The 17,781-nt window shown below is 45.3% G+C and overlaps 1 protein-coding gene across 11 annotated transcripts in view; it reads right to left on the bottom strand.

Annotated features, from left to right (window-relative positions):
* Positions 1–17,669, bottom strand: part of LOC145515085 (sialic acid-binding Ig-like lectin 14) — a 35,205-nt gene extending 17,536 nt beyond the window's left edge. For 9 of the 11 annotated variants that reach the window (XR_014060691.1, XR_014060692.1, XR_014060695.1 and 6 more), the window contains exons 1-6: positions 17,600–17,669; positions 17,128–17,505; positions 16,643–16,921; positions 16,423–16,470; positions 14,683–14,928; positions 14,444–14,579 (exon numbers count right to left, since the gene is read on the bottom strand). Coding sequence is in view for 3 of the 11 variants with exons in the window: in XM_081514596.1 (XP_081370722.1) it covers positions 14,444–14,579; positions 14,683–14,928; positions 16,423–16,470; positions 16,643–16,921; positions 17,128–17,505; positions 17,600–17,639 (1,127 nt within the window). In the remaining 8 variants the exon portion in view is untranslated. Of the gene's footprint in view, positions 1–6,243; positions 6,486–6,623; positions 6,866–13,941; positions 14,177–14,443; positions 14,580–14,682; positions 14,929–16,422; positions 16,471–16,642; positions 16,922–17,127; positions 17,506–17,599 lie in introns of those variants that run through there. The other 2 variants (XR_014060698.1, XM_081514600.1) reach the window with 2 other exon arrangements.
* Positions 17,670–17,781: the final 112 nt, after the last annotated feature.

The raw sequence follows: 17,781 nt of genomic DNA, 5'->3' as shown, positions 1-17,781 counted from the left end.
ACTGTATGACCTTACAGGTAGGTGAAACTGAAAACAAACAAACAAAATAAAGTCATGGATACAGAGAAATAACTGGTGGGTCTCAGAGGTAGAGAGTGGGGTCACTGGCAAAAATGGGCAAAAATGGTCAGAAGGTACACATTTCCAGGAATAAAATAAATAAGTTGTGGACATGTAATGTATGTCATGGTGACTATATCTAAAATATTAAGGACACTAATACAGTTAACAATACTGTAGTGTACATTTGAAAGTTGCTAAAAGATTAGATCTTAAAATTTCTCAGCACAAGAAAAAAATCTTAGCCTTATAGGTATAAATGTTAATTAGGCATATTTGGTGACCATTTTGCCATATGTACATATATTAAATCATTATATTGTATACCTGAAACTAACCCAATGTTATACCTGTATCTCAAAGAGAATATATGTCTATGTATGTAAAGGATATGAAAAATATCAAGTTGGGGCTTATATTAGAGTGGTCCAAAGCTAAGAGAGTGTTCCCTGGTTGACAGGCTCCACTGGCCTTTCAACACCTGTGTAATCAATTACTTATGTTACAGTGCCTCTGTGGAAATATACAATACGTAGTGGGGCTTCTAGTGTGGCTACAGTCCCTGATTTACGGATTAAATCTCAAGGGATGAAAAAAATGAACACTAGGTGATTGCAAATGCCTTTGTGATAAAATTCACAGTGCATTGCAAATAAAAGAGAAATTCCCTAAAAAGAAGAAGGGTGTCTTTAGAAAGCATCATACTTAATGGAGTAGCATAGGTTCTACCCTAGAAGTCAATATATATTGGTAATAGATATAACAATTGAAAGGAAAAAGAAAAGAGATTTCTCTTCATAAAAGTTTGTGCATGTAGAAAAATCCAAAAGTTTATACAGATCCATTTGCAGGTTTAACAAGAGAGCATGATGATTTGAGACAAATTCAAATTTTAAAAATCCATTGCAGACTTCCCTGTGGTCCAGTGATCAAGCATCCCCCTTCCAAGGCAGGAGATGAGGTTTTGATCCTCAGAAAGGGAATCAAGATCCCATATACCTTGCAACTCGGCCAAAAAAGATCAATCACATTCTCATAGCACGGTAATATAAAACTGTATGAGAACCATTGACAACTGCATCAAAAATTAGGATATACCTGGAATCCATCTAACATTTAGAAAGGTAAACAACAAAAGGATATACAAATCCTTAATGGAGAAAATTATAAATTGGTCTTGAAGGACATTAAAGATATAAATGGAAAAATATACCACATTAGGGGTTTGAAAGAAGAGAGTATAAATGTCCATTCTACTCAAAACAATGGGCAGAATCAAAGCATATGTCACCACATCCTAAGTGGACATCTGTGGAACTCAGTAACTCCACTAAAAATTTATAATGAAGCAGAAATTTCAAGGATGGCAAGGGGACCTTGAAAAAGAACAATGTGGGAGGCCTGGCTCTGCAAGTTGTGAAGATGTATTTCAGCATACCTGCTTGCTTAGTTGCTCAGTCGGGTCTGAGTCTTTGCCACCCCATGGACTGTGGCCCACCAGACTCCTCGGTCCATGGGAGTGTCCAGGCAAGAATACTGGAGTGGGTTGCCATTCTCTTCTCCAGGGTATATTACAGCATAGTAGAACAAAACTCTTGGACTGAAACAAGAATGGTCCAGTAGACTAGGGAACCTAGACATAAACCCCAACCACGGGAAGCATCATGTGTAATAGAAAAGGTGATAGAAAGAAGTGACAAAGAGATAGGCGTTTCAACAACTCTGTGGACGACAGGGGATCTGAACCCAGTCAAATGAAACTGCACCCCTAGCTCATACGGAAACCAAAATCAAGTGCAGATGGGCTGAAGACCGATTTAGAGGGACAAACAGTAGAGCTGCTGCAAGATACTGGAGCAGGTATCTCCATGAACTGTGGTGGGGAAGGATTCCTGAACAACACAGAAAGAACAGCATCTGTAAGAGAGACGCTGAAATCTCAGGGTATATTGAAATGAAGAACTCTTCATAACAGAGACATCCTTGGGAGTGCCAAATTGAAAGCCATCAGGTGGGAGAAGATACTGATGACACAGATACCATCAAAGTAACAGTAGCCAAATAGGAGCTTCTACAAATGCCCAAGGTGAAAGAAATATAGAGAAATGCACTTAACTGAGCAGCAATTTCATAGAGGACAGTGTCCAAGGAGACCGTGAAGAAATGGAAAGCTTCCCCACATCACTGCAGTCAGGAACCTGCACATTAAGACACGAATAGGGTATGACTATATGTGCTCCAAGTTGCCACCTATTAAAGTCTCTCAAAACACCAACTGCTAGGGAATGTGTGGAGCAGTATGAAATATAAGTTGCCCCACGCATTTGAGAGGAAAACAGCTTCATCCAGCAAATGGAGCATGTTCTTACATCAGGACCCAACATTTCCACTCCTTGGATGCATGTTCTAGACCAGCCATGACTAATGGTGGGCAATCCCACATGTGGCAATTGAAGGGTTTAAAGACGGATATAAGGATGGGTGCTGGAGGGGCCACATAAAGTGCTGTAAGCGTTAAACGACACTGGGTTTCCAGATTTAGCATAAGAAAATGAATGTAGATGATTCTGGGCCCAATTCCAATGTGTCTGTCAGTTCGAACAAATCACCCACAAGCAATTTTGAGACACCAGCCGTGCATCCCAGAATTCAACTCAACTCAATCCAACTCAATATTGACACTGTCTACCTGTAAATAGCATCACATCCTAGGAGACTTCAGTCCTTCCAGACTGCCTGTCCAGTTTCAGACACCTGTTTCACCTCCAGGTTGTCACATGTATGTCTGATCTGTGGGTTACATACGATGCAGTTCAATTCAGTCACTCTGTCGTGTCCGACTCTTTGAGATCCCATGGACTCTAGCATGCCAGGTCTTCCTGTCCATCACCAACTCCAGGAGTTTACTCAAACTCATGTCCATTGAGGTGGTGAGGCCATCCAACTATCTCATCCTCTGTTGTCCGCTTCTCCTCCTGCCTTTAATCTTTCCCAGCATCAGGGTCTTTTCTAATGAGTCAGTTACTCGCATCAGGTGGTCAAAGTATTGGAGTTTCAGCTTCAGCATCAGCCCTTTCAATGAATATTGAGGACTGATTTCCTTTAGGATGGACTGGCTGGATCTCCATGCAGTCCAAGGACTTTCAAGAGTCTTCTCCAACACCACAGTTCAAAAGCATCAATTCCTCAGCAGTCAGCTTTCTTTATGGTCCAACTCTCACATCCATACATGACCACTGGATAAAACTTGGCTTTGAGTAGACAGATCTTTGTCGGCAAAGTAATGTCTCTGCTTTTTAATATGCTGTCTAGGCTGGTCATAACTTTCCTGACAAGGAGTAAGCGTCTTTTTATTTCATGGCTGCAGTCACCATATGCAGTGATTTTGGAGCCCCCCAAAATAAAGTCTGCCACTGTTTCTACTGTTTCCCCATCTGTTTGCCATGAAGTGATGGGACCGGATGCCATGATCTTAATTTTCTGAATGCTGAGTTTTAAGCCAACTTTTTCACTCTCCTCTTTCACTTTCACCAACAGGCTCTTTCGTTCTTCTTCACTTTCTGCCATAAGGGTGGTGTCATCTGCATATCTGAGGTTATTGATATATGTCCCCACAATCTTGATTCCAGCTCGTGCTTCATCCAGTCCAGCGTTTCTCATGATATACTCGGCATATAAGTTAAATAAGCAGGGTGACGATATACAGCCTTAATGCACTCCTTTCCCGATTTGGAACCAGTCTGTTATTCCATGTCCACTTCTAACTGTTGCTTGCTGATCTGCAGACAGATTTCTCAAGAGGCAGTTCAGGTGGTCTGCTATTTCCATCTCTTTAGGAATTTTCCAGAGTTTGTTGTGATCCACACAGTCAAAGGCTTTGGCATAGTCAATAAAGCAGAAATAAATGTTTTGCTGGAACTCTCTTGCTTTTTTCGATGATCCAACAGATGTTGGCAATTTGATCTCTGGTTCCTCTGCCTTTTCTAAATCCACCTTGAACATCTGGAAGTTCATGGTTCACGTATTGTTGAAGCCTGGCTTCAGGAATTTTGAGCATTACTTTACTAGCATGTGAGATGAGTGCAATTGTGCGGTAAGTTTGAACATTCTTTGGCATTGCCTTTCTTTGAGATTGGAATGAAAACCAAACTTTTCCAGTCCTGTGGCCACTGCTGAGTTTTCCAGCTTTGCTGGCATATTGAGTGCAGCATTTTCACAGCAACATCTTTTAGGACTTGAAATAGCTCAACTGGAATCCCATCACCTCCACTAGCTTTGTTCGTAGTGATGCCTCCTAAGGCCCACTTGACTTCGCATTCCAGGATGTCTGGCTCTAGGTGAGTGATCACAGCATCGTGATTATCTGAGTCATGAAGATCTTTTTTGTATAGTTCTTCTGTGTATTCTTGCCACCTCTTCTTAATATCTTCTGCTTCTGTTAGGTCCATATGATTTCTGTCCTTTATTGTGCCCGTCTTTGCATGAAAAGTTCCCTTGGTATCTCCAATTTTCTTCAAGAGATCTCTAGTCTTCCCCATTCAACTGTTTTCCTCTATTTCTTTGCGTTGATAGCCTCCAAACTGAGGAAGGCTTTCTTATCTCTCCCTGCTATTCTTTGAGACTCTGCATTCAGATGGGTATATCCTTCCTTTTCTCCTTTGCCTTTCACTTCTCTTCTTTTCTCAGCTATTTGTACGGCCTCCTCAGACAACCATTTTGCATTTTTGCATTTCTTTTTCTTGAGGATGGTCTTGATCACTGCCTCCTGTACAATGTCACGAACCTCCATATTCCATAGTTCTTCAGGCACTCTGTCTATCAGATATAATTCCTTAAATCTATTTCTCACTTCCACTCTATAATTGTGAGGGATTTGAGTTAGGTCATATCTGAATGGTCTAGTGGTTTTCCCTACTTTCTTCAATTTAAATCTGAATTTGGCAATAAGGAGTTCATGATCTGAGCCACAGTCAGCTCCCGGTCTTGTTTTTGCTGACTGTATAGAGCTTCTCCATCTTTGGCTGCAAAGAATATAATCAACCTGATTTCGGTGTTGACCATCTGGTGATGTCCATGTGTAGAGGCTTCCCTTCTGTTGTTGGAAGAGAGTGTTTGCTATGACCAGTGCTTCCTCCTGGCAAAACTATATGAGCCTTTGCCCTGCTTAATTCTGTACTCCAAGGCCAAATTTGCCTGTTACTCCTAGTATTTCTTGACTTCCTACTTTTGCAGTCCAGTCCCCTATAATGAAAAGGACATCTTTTTTGGGTGTTAGTTCTAGAAGGTCTTGTAAGTCTTCATAGAACCGTTCAACTTCAGCTTCTTCAGCATTACTGGTTGGAGCATAGTCTTGGATTAATGTGATATTGAATGGTTTGCCTTGGAAATGAACAGAGATCATTCCGTCGTTTTTGACATTGCATCCAAGTACTGCACTTTGGACACTTTTGTTGACTATGATGGCTACTCCATTTCTTCTAAGGGATTCTTGCCCACAATAGTAGATATAATTGTCATCTGAGTTAAATTCAACCATTGCAGTCACTTTAGTTCACTGATTCCGAAAATGTCAGTGTTCACTCTTGCCATCTCCTGTTGACCACTTCCAATTTACCTTGATTCACGGAGCTAACATCCAGGTTCCTGTGCAATATCATTCTTTACAGCATTGGACTGTACTTGCATCACCAGTCACATCCACAACTGAGTGTTTTTTCACTTTGGCTCCATCTCATCATTCTTTCTGGAGTTATTTCTCCACTGATCTCAAGTAGCATATTGGGCACCTACCAACCTGGGGAGTTGATCTTTCAGTGTCCTCACTTTTTGCCTTTTCATACTGTTCATGGGGTTCTCAAGGCAACACTGAAGCAGTTTGCCATTCCCTTCTCCAATGGACCACGTCTTGTCAGAATTCTCCACCATGACCCATCTGTCTTGGGTGGCCCTACATGGCATGGCTCATAGTTTCATTGAGATAGACAAGGCTGTGGTTCATGTGATTAGATTGGTTAGTTATGTCCTACTGAAACGTGAAATTGAATCCTGTTCCTGGAGCTGAAGAATGAATTCCACAAACTCGAAAACACTCACACAGGCAAAGTTAATTTTAAAAGATAGAGACACAAAGTTCTCAGCATAGACAATGAGAGGGTGTGATGTAACCACAAAGATGGGAATAACAGCAGATTTGCATCTTTATTAGAATTGATCTTTTCTTATTTCGTTGGCTTGGGGCCAGAGGTATATGATTTCTGACCAATCAGTTTAAATGTCCCAATGTCCAACGTGTCATTTTTCTGCCTTTCTTGGATCCCCCAGTTTCTCAGTATCTACAGATGTTGCGCTATCATCCATCGACCCTTCCTCAAGACCCTACATCATTATTTAGGGACCAAATGCATCTTTAAGTGGTAATGCCCATCCTAACAGAAAATAAAACAACCCAAACAATTGAACTGGGAACATGAAGCAACCATTTTTACATTCCAAAAGAGTTACAACTTCCTATCAGTGAAAACTGTATATATCATACTTTTTAAAAGATTTATTCATTTACTTACTTATTTTTGGCTGTGCTGGGTCATAGTTGCAGGGAGCAGGGTCTACACTCCAGTTGTGGTGTTCCCATTGGGGTGGCTTCTCTTGGAGTACAGACTCTGGGCCCACTGGCTTCAACAGTTGCCACTGTGGGCTCAGGGGCTCAGTCGTGGCTCACGGACTTAGCTGCTCAAGGACATGGGGAATCTTCCCAGACCAGGGATCAAGCCAGTGTCCCCTGCGTTGGCAGGTGCATTCTTAACCACTGGACCACCAGGGAAGTCCCATGCATAGATGTTTAAGAAACAAATCAATAGTAATATTTTATTGAGGTGGTATTCACTTGACAATGAAATACTAATGATGGTTTTGGAGGTGTGAACTTTAACAAGACGAGGTGAGGAGGAAACTAAACGACGTTGGATGATAAAGTAATGTGGACCAAGAGGCTCCCTCTGGTGGAGGAGAGAGGAAGTGCTGTCGACAATCCCAGACCCCAGGACAGTGGGAGGAGGATTGGGGAGACTTTGGCCCCACCAGCATGGTTACCAGACAGACACCCAGGAAAAGGCCTTCTGTGGTGAGAATGAAGGGTGAGTTTTTGCAGCATGATACCTAGTATCTGATTGAAGCTATTTCCTGTCCTCAAGGACCATTTTTTTTCGTGCTGCCCCAATACATACACAAAATACGATTGTATGTAGTGCTGGGGAAATGCAGGAAGATATCTACCAGAAAGAAAACATTTTAAAACATTCCATGGACAATTTCATCAAAGAGAATAAAATACCCAGGAATAAATTTCAACAAGGAGAAGAAAGACATTGATGAAAGAAACTGAAGACACCAAGAAATGGAAAGATATACCATGCTCACAGATCGGAAGAATGAATATTGCGAAAATGTCCATTGTAGCCTTGCAATACAGATTCAATTCAATCTTATCTAAAATACCCATGGCATTCTGAACAGGGCTAGAACAAATAATCCTCAAATTTTTATGAAGCCATCGAAGACCTCAAATTGTCAAAACAATCTTGAGAAAGAAGAACAAAGCTGGAGGCATGACACTCTCTGAAGTCAACTCTGCTACAAGGCTCTAGTAATTGAGTACAGTCATGAACACTGTCATCTTTGTATATGCTGGCAGATGGTAACTAGGTCCTTGTCAGGGTGATCATTTTGTAATATATTTGGTGGTGTGGCATTCTGTTGTATACCTCAAACTAACATCAATTTATATATCATCTATACTTTAATTTTAAAATGGTATTGAGATATGCAAAGATTCCATAACTGGATACCCAGAGCACTCCATACAGATGACAGGACTGATGAGAGGATTTCATAACATAATTTTTAGACTCCTGCACAGCAAAGAAGAGAGAGAGAAGAGGGGGAAAGAAAGCCACAAGTCAAAAGACTCACTTTGTAAAGGGATAAATTAGAAGTTTGGAATTAACATGTACACACTATTATATATAAGAGAGATAACTGACAAGGACCAAATAAATAGTACAGGGAACATTACTCAGCATCTTGTAGTAAGCTATAATAGAAAACAACCTGAAAAGAATATAGATGTTACATGTATTATACGTGGAAAAGAACCCAAAGAGAATATATATATATATATATATATAATGGAATCACTTTGGTACACTGTGAAACTAGCACAACATTATAAATTCATTAACTTCAATTTTTAAAAATACATATACAGAGTAAAGAATTCAAATGATTTTTTTTCAAAAAAGTCTGCCCAATTTTTATTATTAAATGAGCAAGAAATCAAACAGGAATTTCACAAAAGCAAATATTCAAATGGTTCAACATCATTGCATGGAAGGGAAATAAATGAAAAGGGGAATGAGATACTACCCCAGTGAAGTGCAGTGCTGAAAACCGAGCCGGCAGGTAATACAAGAGCTGCTGAGGATGTAGAAGTTCAGAGCCCTCACATATGATGCTGGGATGGAAATTCACTTGACTAGACAAGAGAACTCTTTGAGGCTGCCTTCTAGAATTAAATAAAGGCCGGCCTTATGACGAGGCACTTCCATACCCACCAGGAAAGGAGCGCTGTGCTTCTGTGACGTGCTTATTCCCTCAGTCATGTGCTACACTTTGCGACCCCATGGGCTGCAGCCCGCCAGGCTCCTCTGTCCATGGGGATTCTCCAGGCAAGAACACTGGAAGTCAGTCGCCATGCCCTCCTCCAAGGGATTTCCCCAACCCAGGGATCAAACACCAGTCTCCTGCATTGCAGGTAGATTCTTTACCAGTTGAGTCATGAGGGAAGCCCAAGAACACTAGAGTGGGTAGTCTATCCCTTCTCCAGGGGGAGCTTCCTGACCCAGGAATCGAACCGAGTCTCCAGCATTGCAGGCAGATTCTTTACCAACTGAGCTACCCGGGAAGCCCAGAGGAGTGCTAGTCTTCCTATTTTCATCACAACGTTCATATCAAAGCGGTTGTGACGGAGCCAAAACTGGGAAACACATGCAGCGTCAGAGTGTTTTAGACTGGATAGGTAACTGGAGGTGCAGTCCCACATAAAATGTTATTTGAAAGGCAATAAGTATAGCAAAACCAAAAAATCCTTGATACATGTAAAAACATTGAAAAACGTAGTACTGAGACACAGCACACAGTCTGGCTCACGGATCTATCAGGAGAGAAATAGGAGAGCCTGACACTCAAGGTTGCAAAACATCTGACCTGCTTTCTCTCAACCACTGTTGTGTCTCTGCTGCGCCTGGACCTTCCTGCCAAGCTGGAGACATAGGTGCCTCTCCCCTCACCCTACAGGCTGTCACACCTCTTAGCACATCACCATCTGAGCTGCCCACCTCCTTCGCTTTACTGTGAGAACGGCTCCTCCCACTTCCAGTCTCGGCCCAGCCCCCTTCTTTCTGACAGTGTGAACTGACCATGAGGAGGAGGTGGGAAGAATCCACTTGCTGAACTATGTGGCATAAGCATGGTGTGTATATGCATAAACCTCCATCCAACTGTACTCTTCAGAACTGCAACTTTGCTCAATTTAAGGTAGGCGTCAAAAAGAAACAGGAAACCTTCATGGAAACAGATCAACCGAAAATAGTGTTGCAGTAAGAGATTATTTTGCTTTAAAAAGTCTCACAGGAAAACCAAACAGTAAGATCGATTTTCATATTTGTATATTGCTTAATAAAATGTTTAAATTATAAATGCTGTGATAATTTATACCAGTTACGAAGAAGTAGGTGACTTGACACCAGAAAGAAAAACTGTGTTACTGATTCTACTCTGTGTGGACCTCCACATTGATAGGGAGGTTGAAGACCGGAGACTCAGGTGTTAACCAGGTCACTTTTGGGTCATGAGGGGAGAGGTCATGTAGGGCTTGACATGGAGGGAGAGGGTCAGGGCAGGAGCGGCGGGCTCAGGCAGGACCAAGAGCAGAAGCACGTAGTAGATGGTGAGTGGACTTCAGAAACAGGAGGCAGTGGTGGGCGGGGGCGGTGTAATCAATAACCATATTTCATTTTCTATTCCTTGTGATGATTTGACATCTTAAAAATCCTGATGGCCCATAAAGGACACCGTCTTCAAGGGTCAGCCAATTCTTAGAAATAGAAAAGGGCTCTAACAAGACCTCATCCTTCAAATGAAAACCAACCAATCCACACCCCATAATGCCCAATCACCCTCTTTGATCCACCCCTCAGTCCCAAACTCACTATTTCCCTTACCTAAATCACCCACTACAGACAACAGCTACTAAAGGTCACCCCTTCAACCCAGAGCCCAAAAAAATCATTCGCAGGAGAAGATCCTAAAGAATTCTCCCTTCCCAGCCTTGCCTCTTTCTTTGGGATTGGAATGAAAACTGATCTTTTCCAGTCCTGAAGCCACTGCTGAGTTTTCCAAATTTGCTGGCATATTGAGTACAGCACTTTCACAGCATCATCTTTTAGGATTTGAAATAGCTCAGCTGGAATTCCATCAACTCTACTAGCTTTGTTCGTAGTAATGCTTCCTAAGGCCCACTTGCCTTGCACTGCAAGATGTCGGGCTCTAGTTGATAGATTGCACCATTGTGGTTATCTGGGTCATTAAGATCTTTTTTGTATAGTTCTGTGTATTCTTGCCACCTCTTCTTAATCTCTTCTGCTTCTGTTAGGTCCATACCATTTCTCTTTATTGTGCTCACCTTTGCATGAAATGCTCTCTTGGTATCTCTAACTTTCTTGAAGAGATCTCTAGTCTTTCCCATTCTATTGTTTTCCTCTGTTTCTTAGCATTCTTCACTAATGAAGGCTTTCTTATCTCTCCTTGCTATTCTTTGGAAATCTGCATTCAGATGTATACCTTTCCTTTTCTCCTTTGCCTTTCGCTTCTCATCTTTTCTCAGCTATTTGTCTCGTCCTCAGACAACCAATCTCCCATTTTGCATTTAATTTTCTTGGAGATGGTTTTGATCACCACCTCCTGTACAGTGTTATGAACCTCCGTCCATAGTTCTTCAGGCCCTCTGTGTATCAAATCTAATCCCTTGAATCTATTTGTCACTTCTACTGTATAATCAATCATAAGGAATTTTATTTAGGTCATATCTGAATGGTCTAGTGGTTTTCCCTACTTTCTTCAATTTCAGTCTGATTTTTGCAATAAGGAATTCATGATCTGAGCCACAGTCAGCTCCCAGTCTTGCTTTTGCTGACTGTATAGAGCTTCTCCATCTTCAGAAGGAAAGACTATAATCAATCTGATTTCTGTATTGACCATCTGGTGATGTCCTTGTATAGAGTTGTCTCTTGTGTTGTTGGAAGAAGGTGTTTGCTATGATCAGTGTGTTCTCTTGGCAAAACTCTATTAGCCTTTGCCCTGATTCATTTTGTACTCCAGGTATCTCTTGACTTTGTACTTTTGCATTCCAGTCCCCTATGATGAAAAGGACATCTTTTTTGGTGTTAGTTCTAGAAGATCTTTTAGGTCTTCATAGAACCATTCAACTTCAGCCTCTTCAGCATTACTGGTCGGGGCATAGACTTGGATTACTGTGATATTGAACGGTTTGCCTTGGAAACAAACTGACATCATTGTGTCAGTTTTGAGATTGCACCTGAGTTCTGCATTTCAGACACTTTTGCTGACTGTGAGGGCTACTCCATTTCTTCAAAGGGATTCTTGCCCACAGTAGTAGATATAACACTCATCTGAATTAAATTTGCCCATTCCAGTCCGTTTTAGTTCACAGATTCCTAAAATGTTGATGTTCACTCTTGCCATCTCCTGTTTAACTGCTTCCAATTTACCTTGATTCATGGACCTAACATTCCATGTTCCTATGCAATATCGTTCTTTACAGCATCGGACTTTACTTCCATCACTAGATACATCCACAACTGGGTATTAGTTTTTGCTTTGGCTCCATCTCTTCATTTTTCTGGAGTTATTTCTCCCCTCTTCTCCAGCAGCATATTGGGTACCTACCAATCTGGGGAGTTCATCTTTCAGTGTCCTATCTTTTTGTCTTTGCATATTGCTCATGGGGTTCTCAAGGAAAGAATACTGAAGTGGTTTGCCATTCCCTTCTTCAGAGGACCACGTTTTATCAGAACTCTCCACCAAGTCCTGTCCATCTTGCATGGCCCTGCAAAGCGTGACTCATGGTTTCATTGAATTAGACAAGGTTGTGATCCATGTGATCAGTTTGGTTAGTTTTCTGTAACTGTTGTTTTCATTCTGTCTGCGATCTGTTGGATGAGGATAAGAAACTTGTGCAAGCTTCCTGATGGGAGGGACTGGCTGTGGGTAAAACTGTTAAAGTGCTCAACTCAATGTGCCAGCAAGTTTGGAAAACTCAGCAGTGGGCATAGGACTGGAAAAGGTCAGTTTTCATTCCCATCCCAAAGAAGAGCAATGCCAAAGAATGTTCAAATTATCGCACAATTGCACTCATTTCACATGCTAGCAAAGTAATGCTCAAAATTCTCCAAACTAGGTTTCAACACTATGTTAACTGAGAACTTCCAGATTTTCAAGCTGGATTTAGAAAAGGGAGAAGAACCAGAGATCAAATTGCCAACATCCATTGGATCATAGAAAAAGCAAGAGCATTCCAGAAGAACATCTACTTCTGCTTCACTGACTATGCTAAAGCCTTTGATTGTGGATCACAACAAACTGGAAAATTCTTCAAGAGATGGGAATACCAGACCACCTTACCTGCCTCCTACAAAATCTGTTTGCAGGTCAAGAAGCAACAGTTAGAACCAGACATGGAACAACAGACTGGTACAAAATTGGGAAAGGAGTACGTCAAGGCTGTATATTGTCCCCTTGCTTATTTAACTTATATGCAGAATACATTATGCAAAATGGTGGGCTTGATGAAGCACAAGCTGGAATCAAGACTGCTGGGAGAAATTTCAATAACCTCAAATATGCAGATGACACCACCCTTATGGCAGAAAGAGAGGAGGAACTAAAGAGCCTCTACATGAAGGTGAAAGAGGAGAGTGAAAAAGCTGGCTTAAAAGTCAACATTCAAAAAACTAAGATCACAGCATCCGGTCCCATCACTTCATGGCAAATAGATGGGGAAACAATGGAAACAGTGAAAGACTTTATTTTTTGGGACTCCAAAATCACTGTAGATGGTGACTGCAGCCATAAAATTAAAAGATGCTTGATTCTTGGAAAAAAGGCTATATTTCCTTCCAAAGCAAGACAGTATATTGAAAAGCAGAGACATTATTTTGCTGATAAAGACCCATCTAGTCAAAGCTATGGTTTTTCCAGTAGTCATGTATGGATGTGAAAGCTGGACTATAAAGAAAGCTGAGCGCCAAAAAATTGATGCTTTTGAACTGTGGTGTTGGAGAAGATTCTTGAAAGCCCCTTGGACTGCAAGGAGATCCAACCAGCCCATCCTAAAGGAAATCAATCCTGAATATTCATTGGAAGGACTGATGTTGAAGCTGAAATTCCAACACTTTGGTCACCTGATGCCAAGAGTCAACTCATTAGAAAAGGCCTTGATGCTGGGAAAGATAGAAGACAGAAAGAGAAAGGGACGACATGGTTGGATGGCATCACCAACTCAATGAAAAAGAGTTTGAGCAAGCTCTGAGAGATGGTGAAGGACATGGAGGCCTGGCATGCTGCGCTGTAAAGAGTCAAACATAACTGAGAATTGAACAACAACAATAAGCCTTGTCTCTCCCGTGGAAACTCGAAGAAAGGCTTCCTCATGCCTGCTCCTGCTTCTTGAGCACAAGCTGGTGCTTCCCTCTGGGCCCTGCCCTGACCGAGGGACCATGTATTCTTGGAAAATGAAAGCAATAAAAGTCTCTTTTCAATGGAATTTACTCTTTGTGTCATCACACAGTCACCGCTACAAATTAAAGGTTACAACCCCTGGGTGGATATGAGACAGACTTGGAGTCAAGAGTTTCCAGGGAGAAGCAGACAGTGATGTCCCCACGTCTGTCCTCTGGGCTCTGCATCCTCTGGTGAATCTCCTCAAGACAGGGAGGGAGGCTCAGCCACACCCCTCAGCCCAGCTCCCTAGTGGCCACCACACCTGCAGAGCCAACGCGGTCTCAGGTCAGAGAGTCAGACACATTTCACTCATTCTGGGCTCTGCCTCAAGGCAGGTGGGATCTTAGTCCCCAACCTGGGATTGACCCCTGCCCCCTGCAGGGGAAACCTGAAATCTTAGCCACTGGACCAACACAGCACTCCCTGAGAGTCACCCAGTTTAGCTCCAGGCAGGACAGGACTGCCCAGCCCCACGGGCAACTCCAGAGCCATTCACCAGACTTCCCTGCAGGGGGACAGGTGTGCTCACCTGGTGTAGTACATCCAGGTGAGGCCATAGGTGAGGAGGAAGCCAGCCCCCATGAGGGCACCTCTGATCAGGGTGAGGACCAGGGGCCAGGAGCCCTGCTGCTCCTCAGCCTCACAGCTGCAGGGAGGGGGGCCTCCTGGGGAAGGGAGAGGGGGAGAAGCTCAGTCCCCAGGCCCAGCCCTCCCAAAAGCACACGCCTGCCCAGACTGCCCACCCCCAGCACCTGTCCTGCAACTCACTCTGCACAGCGAGGCTGAAGGAAACTTGCTGGGAGCCCAGTGGGTGCTGAGCTCGGCAGGTGACTTCTCCTCCATCTCCGACTCCTACACGGGGTATCTCCAGGACCCCGGGGGCTGAACGCTGGGAGGGCCCCAGGGGTTTTCCCTCCCAGAGCCAGCTCAGCGTGGCAGGGGGGTTGCTGTCGGCCACACAGACCAGGCGCAGGAACTGGCCCTCCAGGATGGGCAGTGACGTGCCATTCAGATCTGGGTGAGAGATGCACAGATGAGTGGGTGGAGCCGAAGGGCTGTCTCACCCTCGTTCCGCTCACTTCCTGATGCAGAAAGACTGGCCGGGTGACAAGGACCAAGGATGAGCTCACTGAGGCTGATGAGGCAACAGTCCTGGGGTCCTGTCAGCCTCCCAGAGAAATGGGAGCTGATCTGAGGATGCAAGGGAGAGAAGTGGGTGGGAAGCTCACAGGAACATGTGCCAAGAGAGAGACAGCCCGGAAGATGGGGAGAAAGGCGTGTGTGTCTGCATCGGGGCACAGAGGACCCGGAACAACAGAGACACGATAAGAGTGGGAGAGAGAAGGGAGGGGCAGGTGTGCTGGAGCCCTGACAGCAGGGCTGAGAGCGCTGGGCTTTGCTCCAAGGTGATGGGCAAGCAGTAGGAGCCTGTGAGGAGGGGAAGCTTCAGCGTCAGCGCCAACTCTCAGAGGACCCTGCTGGGGCCAAGTGGGGCCTGGACTGGAGATGAGACTGGAGGCAGGGAGGCTGAGGGAGGAGGCTGATCAGTGGTCAGGGTCTAGGACAAGACTGCAGCTGGCTCTGGGGCCAAAGGCATGGAAAGGGGGAAGTGATTTGAGCAGTGAAGCTCTGCAGAGTCCCTGAGTCATGGGTGCAGCTGGTGAGAAAGGGAGATGAGTAGAGGGCTGTCCAACCACAGCCCTGTTAAATGGGGGACAGGGTGCAGTTGACAGGCCTCAGCAAGAGGTGGTTCTGTGCGTGCTCAGTCAAGAGTCATGTCCGACTCTTTGGGACCCTATCATCTGTAACCTGCCAGGCTCCTCTGTCCATGGAATTTTCCAGGCAAGAATACTGGAGTGGGTTGCCATTTCCTGCTCCAGGGGATCATGCCAACCCAGGGTTCGAACCCACTTCTCCGGCGTCTCATGCATTTCAGGTAGATTTTACTGTCTGAGCCACCAGGGAAGCCCAGGAAACAGGGGTGGCTCCTGGCAAAGATGGTGAAATCAGAGCTGAAAGAGGGCGCAGATTATAGGAGATGAGGACAGACAGAAAATTTTTTTAGAAAGAGCAGAACGTACACAGTAATACAAATCACAGAGACAAAAGTGGAATGGTGGTTCCCAGGGGCTGAAAGAGGGAGGGGATGGGGAAGCCATATCTGATGGGTTTTGAGTTTCGATTCTGCAAAATGGACAGGGCTGTGTGGATGGATTGCACAACACCCTGCCTGGACGGACTTCCTGCAGCTGGGCTCTACCCTTAAAAGTGGGGAAGATGATCTTCTGTGTGTTTTCTCGCAGTTAAAACTAAAATTTTAAACAGAACAAAAGGAAAGGGAGCAGGCAAAAGTAATAGTCCATGGATGCAAGACATTGGGGAGGGAGGAGGACAGGTCCAGAGCCTGGGGGCTGAGGATGAGGGACCGTCTCATCTCCAAGCCCTGAGCCCTGAGCTGGCAGAGACCTGCTCCCATCACAGCCCCAGAGGCGAGACCATCCTTCCTACCTGTGAAGCTTTCCTGAGATATTCTCGTGATCACCAACTGTGGAGCATCTGGGAAGGAAATGGGAGAGGCAGGGAGGCGTCAGTGCTCCACCCCGGAGCCACCCAAGAGGACGGGGCTTTATTCCCCCAATCTCATCTGGAAGGGGGTGCGGGGGTGCCACCCGCCTTCTGCCAACACCGCCCCCTGGTGTTGGCCCCCCCGGGGCCCCTCCACACTCACAGGAGACGTTGAGGCGGACGGTTCTCTCCAGGGTCACCTGAGATCCCTGGAGTGTCACCCGACAGGTGAGGTTGGTGCCGTGGTCCTGGGGCCTCGGGGTGAGGGTGAGCTCCGAGGAGTGGAGGGTCCCTGGGTCCATGGTGTCAACCGCCTCCCCCGCCCAGGAGAACAGGAGAGGGTGTCCCCCACCAGATGCTAGTGACAGGCTGCAGGCCAGGTTTGTGGGGCGACCAGCCTCCAGAGGCTCCAGAAACTGGATGTAGGGTTTCCTTGATGGGGCTGAGGAAGACAGATGGAGATGCCTGGGCCCCATGGGGGTGTGGGGACCCTCAGAGGGACCCGTGCTAAGGGCCACAGCTCACTCCCAATCCTGGGTCCCTTCTGCACCCCCACATCCCAAGACCTGGGGTGGTCCTATGTCCTGTTCCTATTCTAATAGGAAGGTCTCCACATCCCAGGGTCCTCTCCTGGACCCCCGGCCATACCTGTCACCTGCAAATTCAGCTTCTTATCTCTGTAACTGTATTTCACATCGTCTCTCTCCACCCGGAAGTAGTAGACTCCTGCATCGCTCATCCTGGCGTCTTTGATGCTCAGGGAGCAGTCGTTGTTGCTGGGGTCCCCGATGAGGCGGAATCGGCCCCGGATCTCCGTCTTCATTCGCCTCCTCGGGTTGTTGGTGGCCACAGGATCACTGTGTGGGTCGTCCCCTTCCCGGAACCAATAGATGAAGGGTTGGCCAGAAGAATACCAGGAGCTCCAGGGGTAGGAGAAGGAGCAGGGCACACGGACGCCCAGGCCCGCCTGCACGGTCACCGATTCCTGCACTCGGAGCCTGTACCCTGGATTCTCCTGCAGGGATTCTGCGGACACGGAGGCTCAGCTGCAGCTGCAGCCCCCTCCCCACCTGAGCCGCACCTCCCCTACCCTTGACCCCCTCTTCCCGCGGCCACTCACCCCCCCACAACAGGGGCAGCAGGAGCAGCAGAGGCACCATGTCCGCGTCCCCCTGGGTCCAAGTCTCTCTGTCGCGGAAGGTAGTGCCCCGAATGCTGGGTGAGAACCAGGAAGCCCCAACAGGAAGTCAGTTGCTGCCCGAACAGAAGGGAAACTCAGAAGCTAAAGGCTGTGGGGCTGGG

The sequence above is a fragment of the Giraffa tippelskirchi genome, chromosome 7 (assembly GCF_054371585.1).
Source record: "Giraffa tippelskirchi isolate mGirTip1 chromosome 7, T2T-mGirTip1v1.2.pri, whole genome shotgun sequence".
Taxonomy (NCBI): Eukaryota; Metazoa; Chordata; class Mammalia; order Artiodactyla; family Giraffidae; genus Giraffa; species Giraffa tippelskirchi.
The sequence above is the reverse complement of the archived record's forward strand: the minus strand, read 5'-3'. Positions and strand labels throughout refer to the sequence as shown.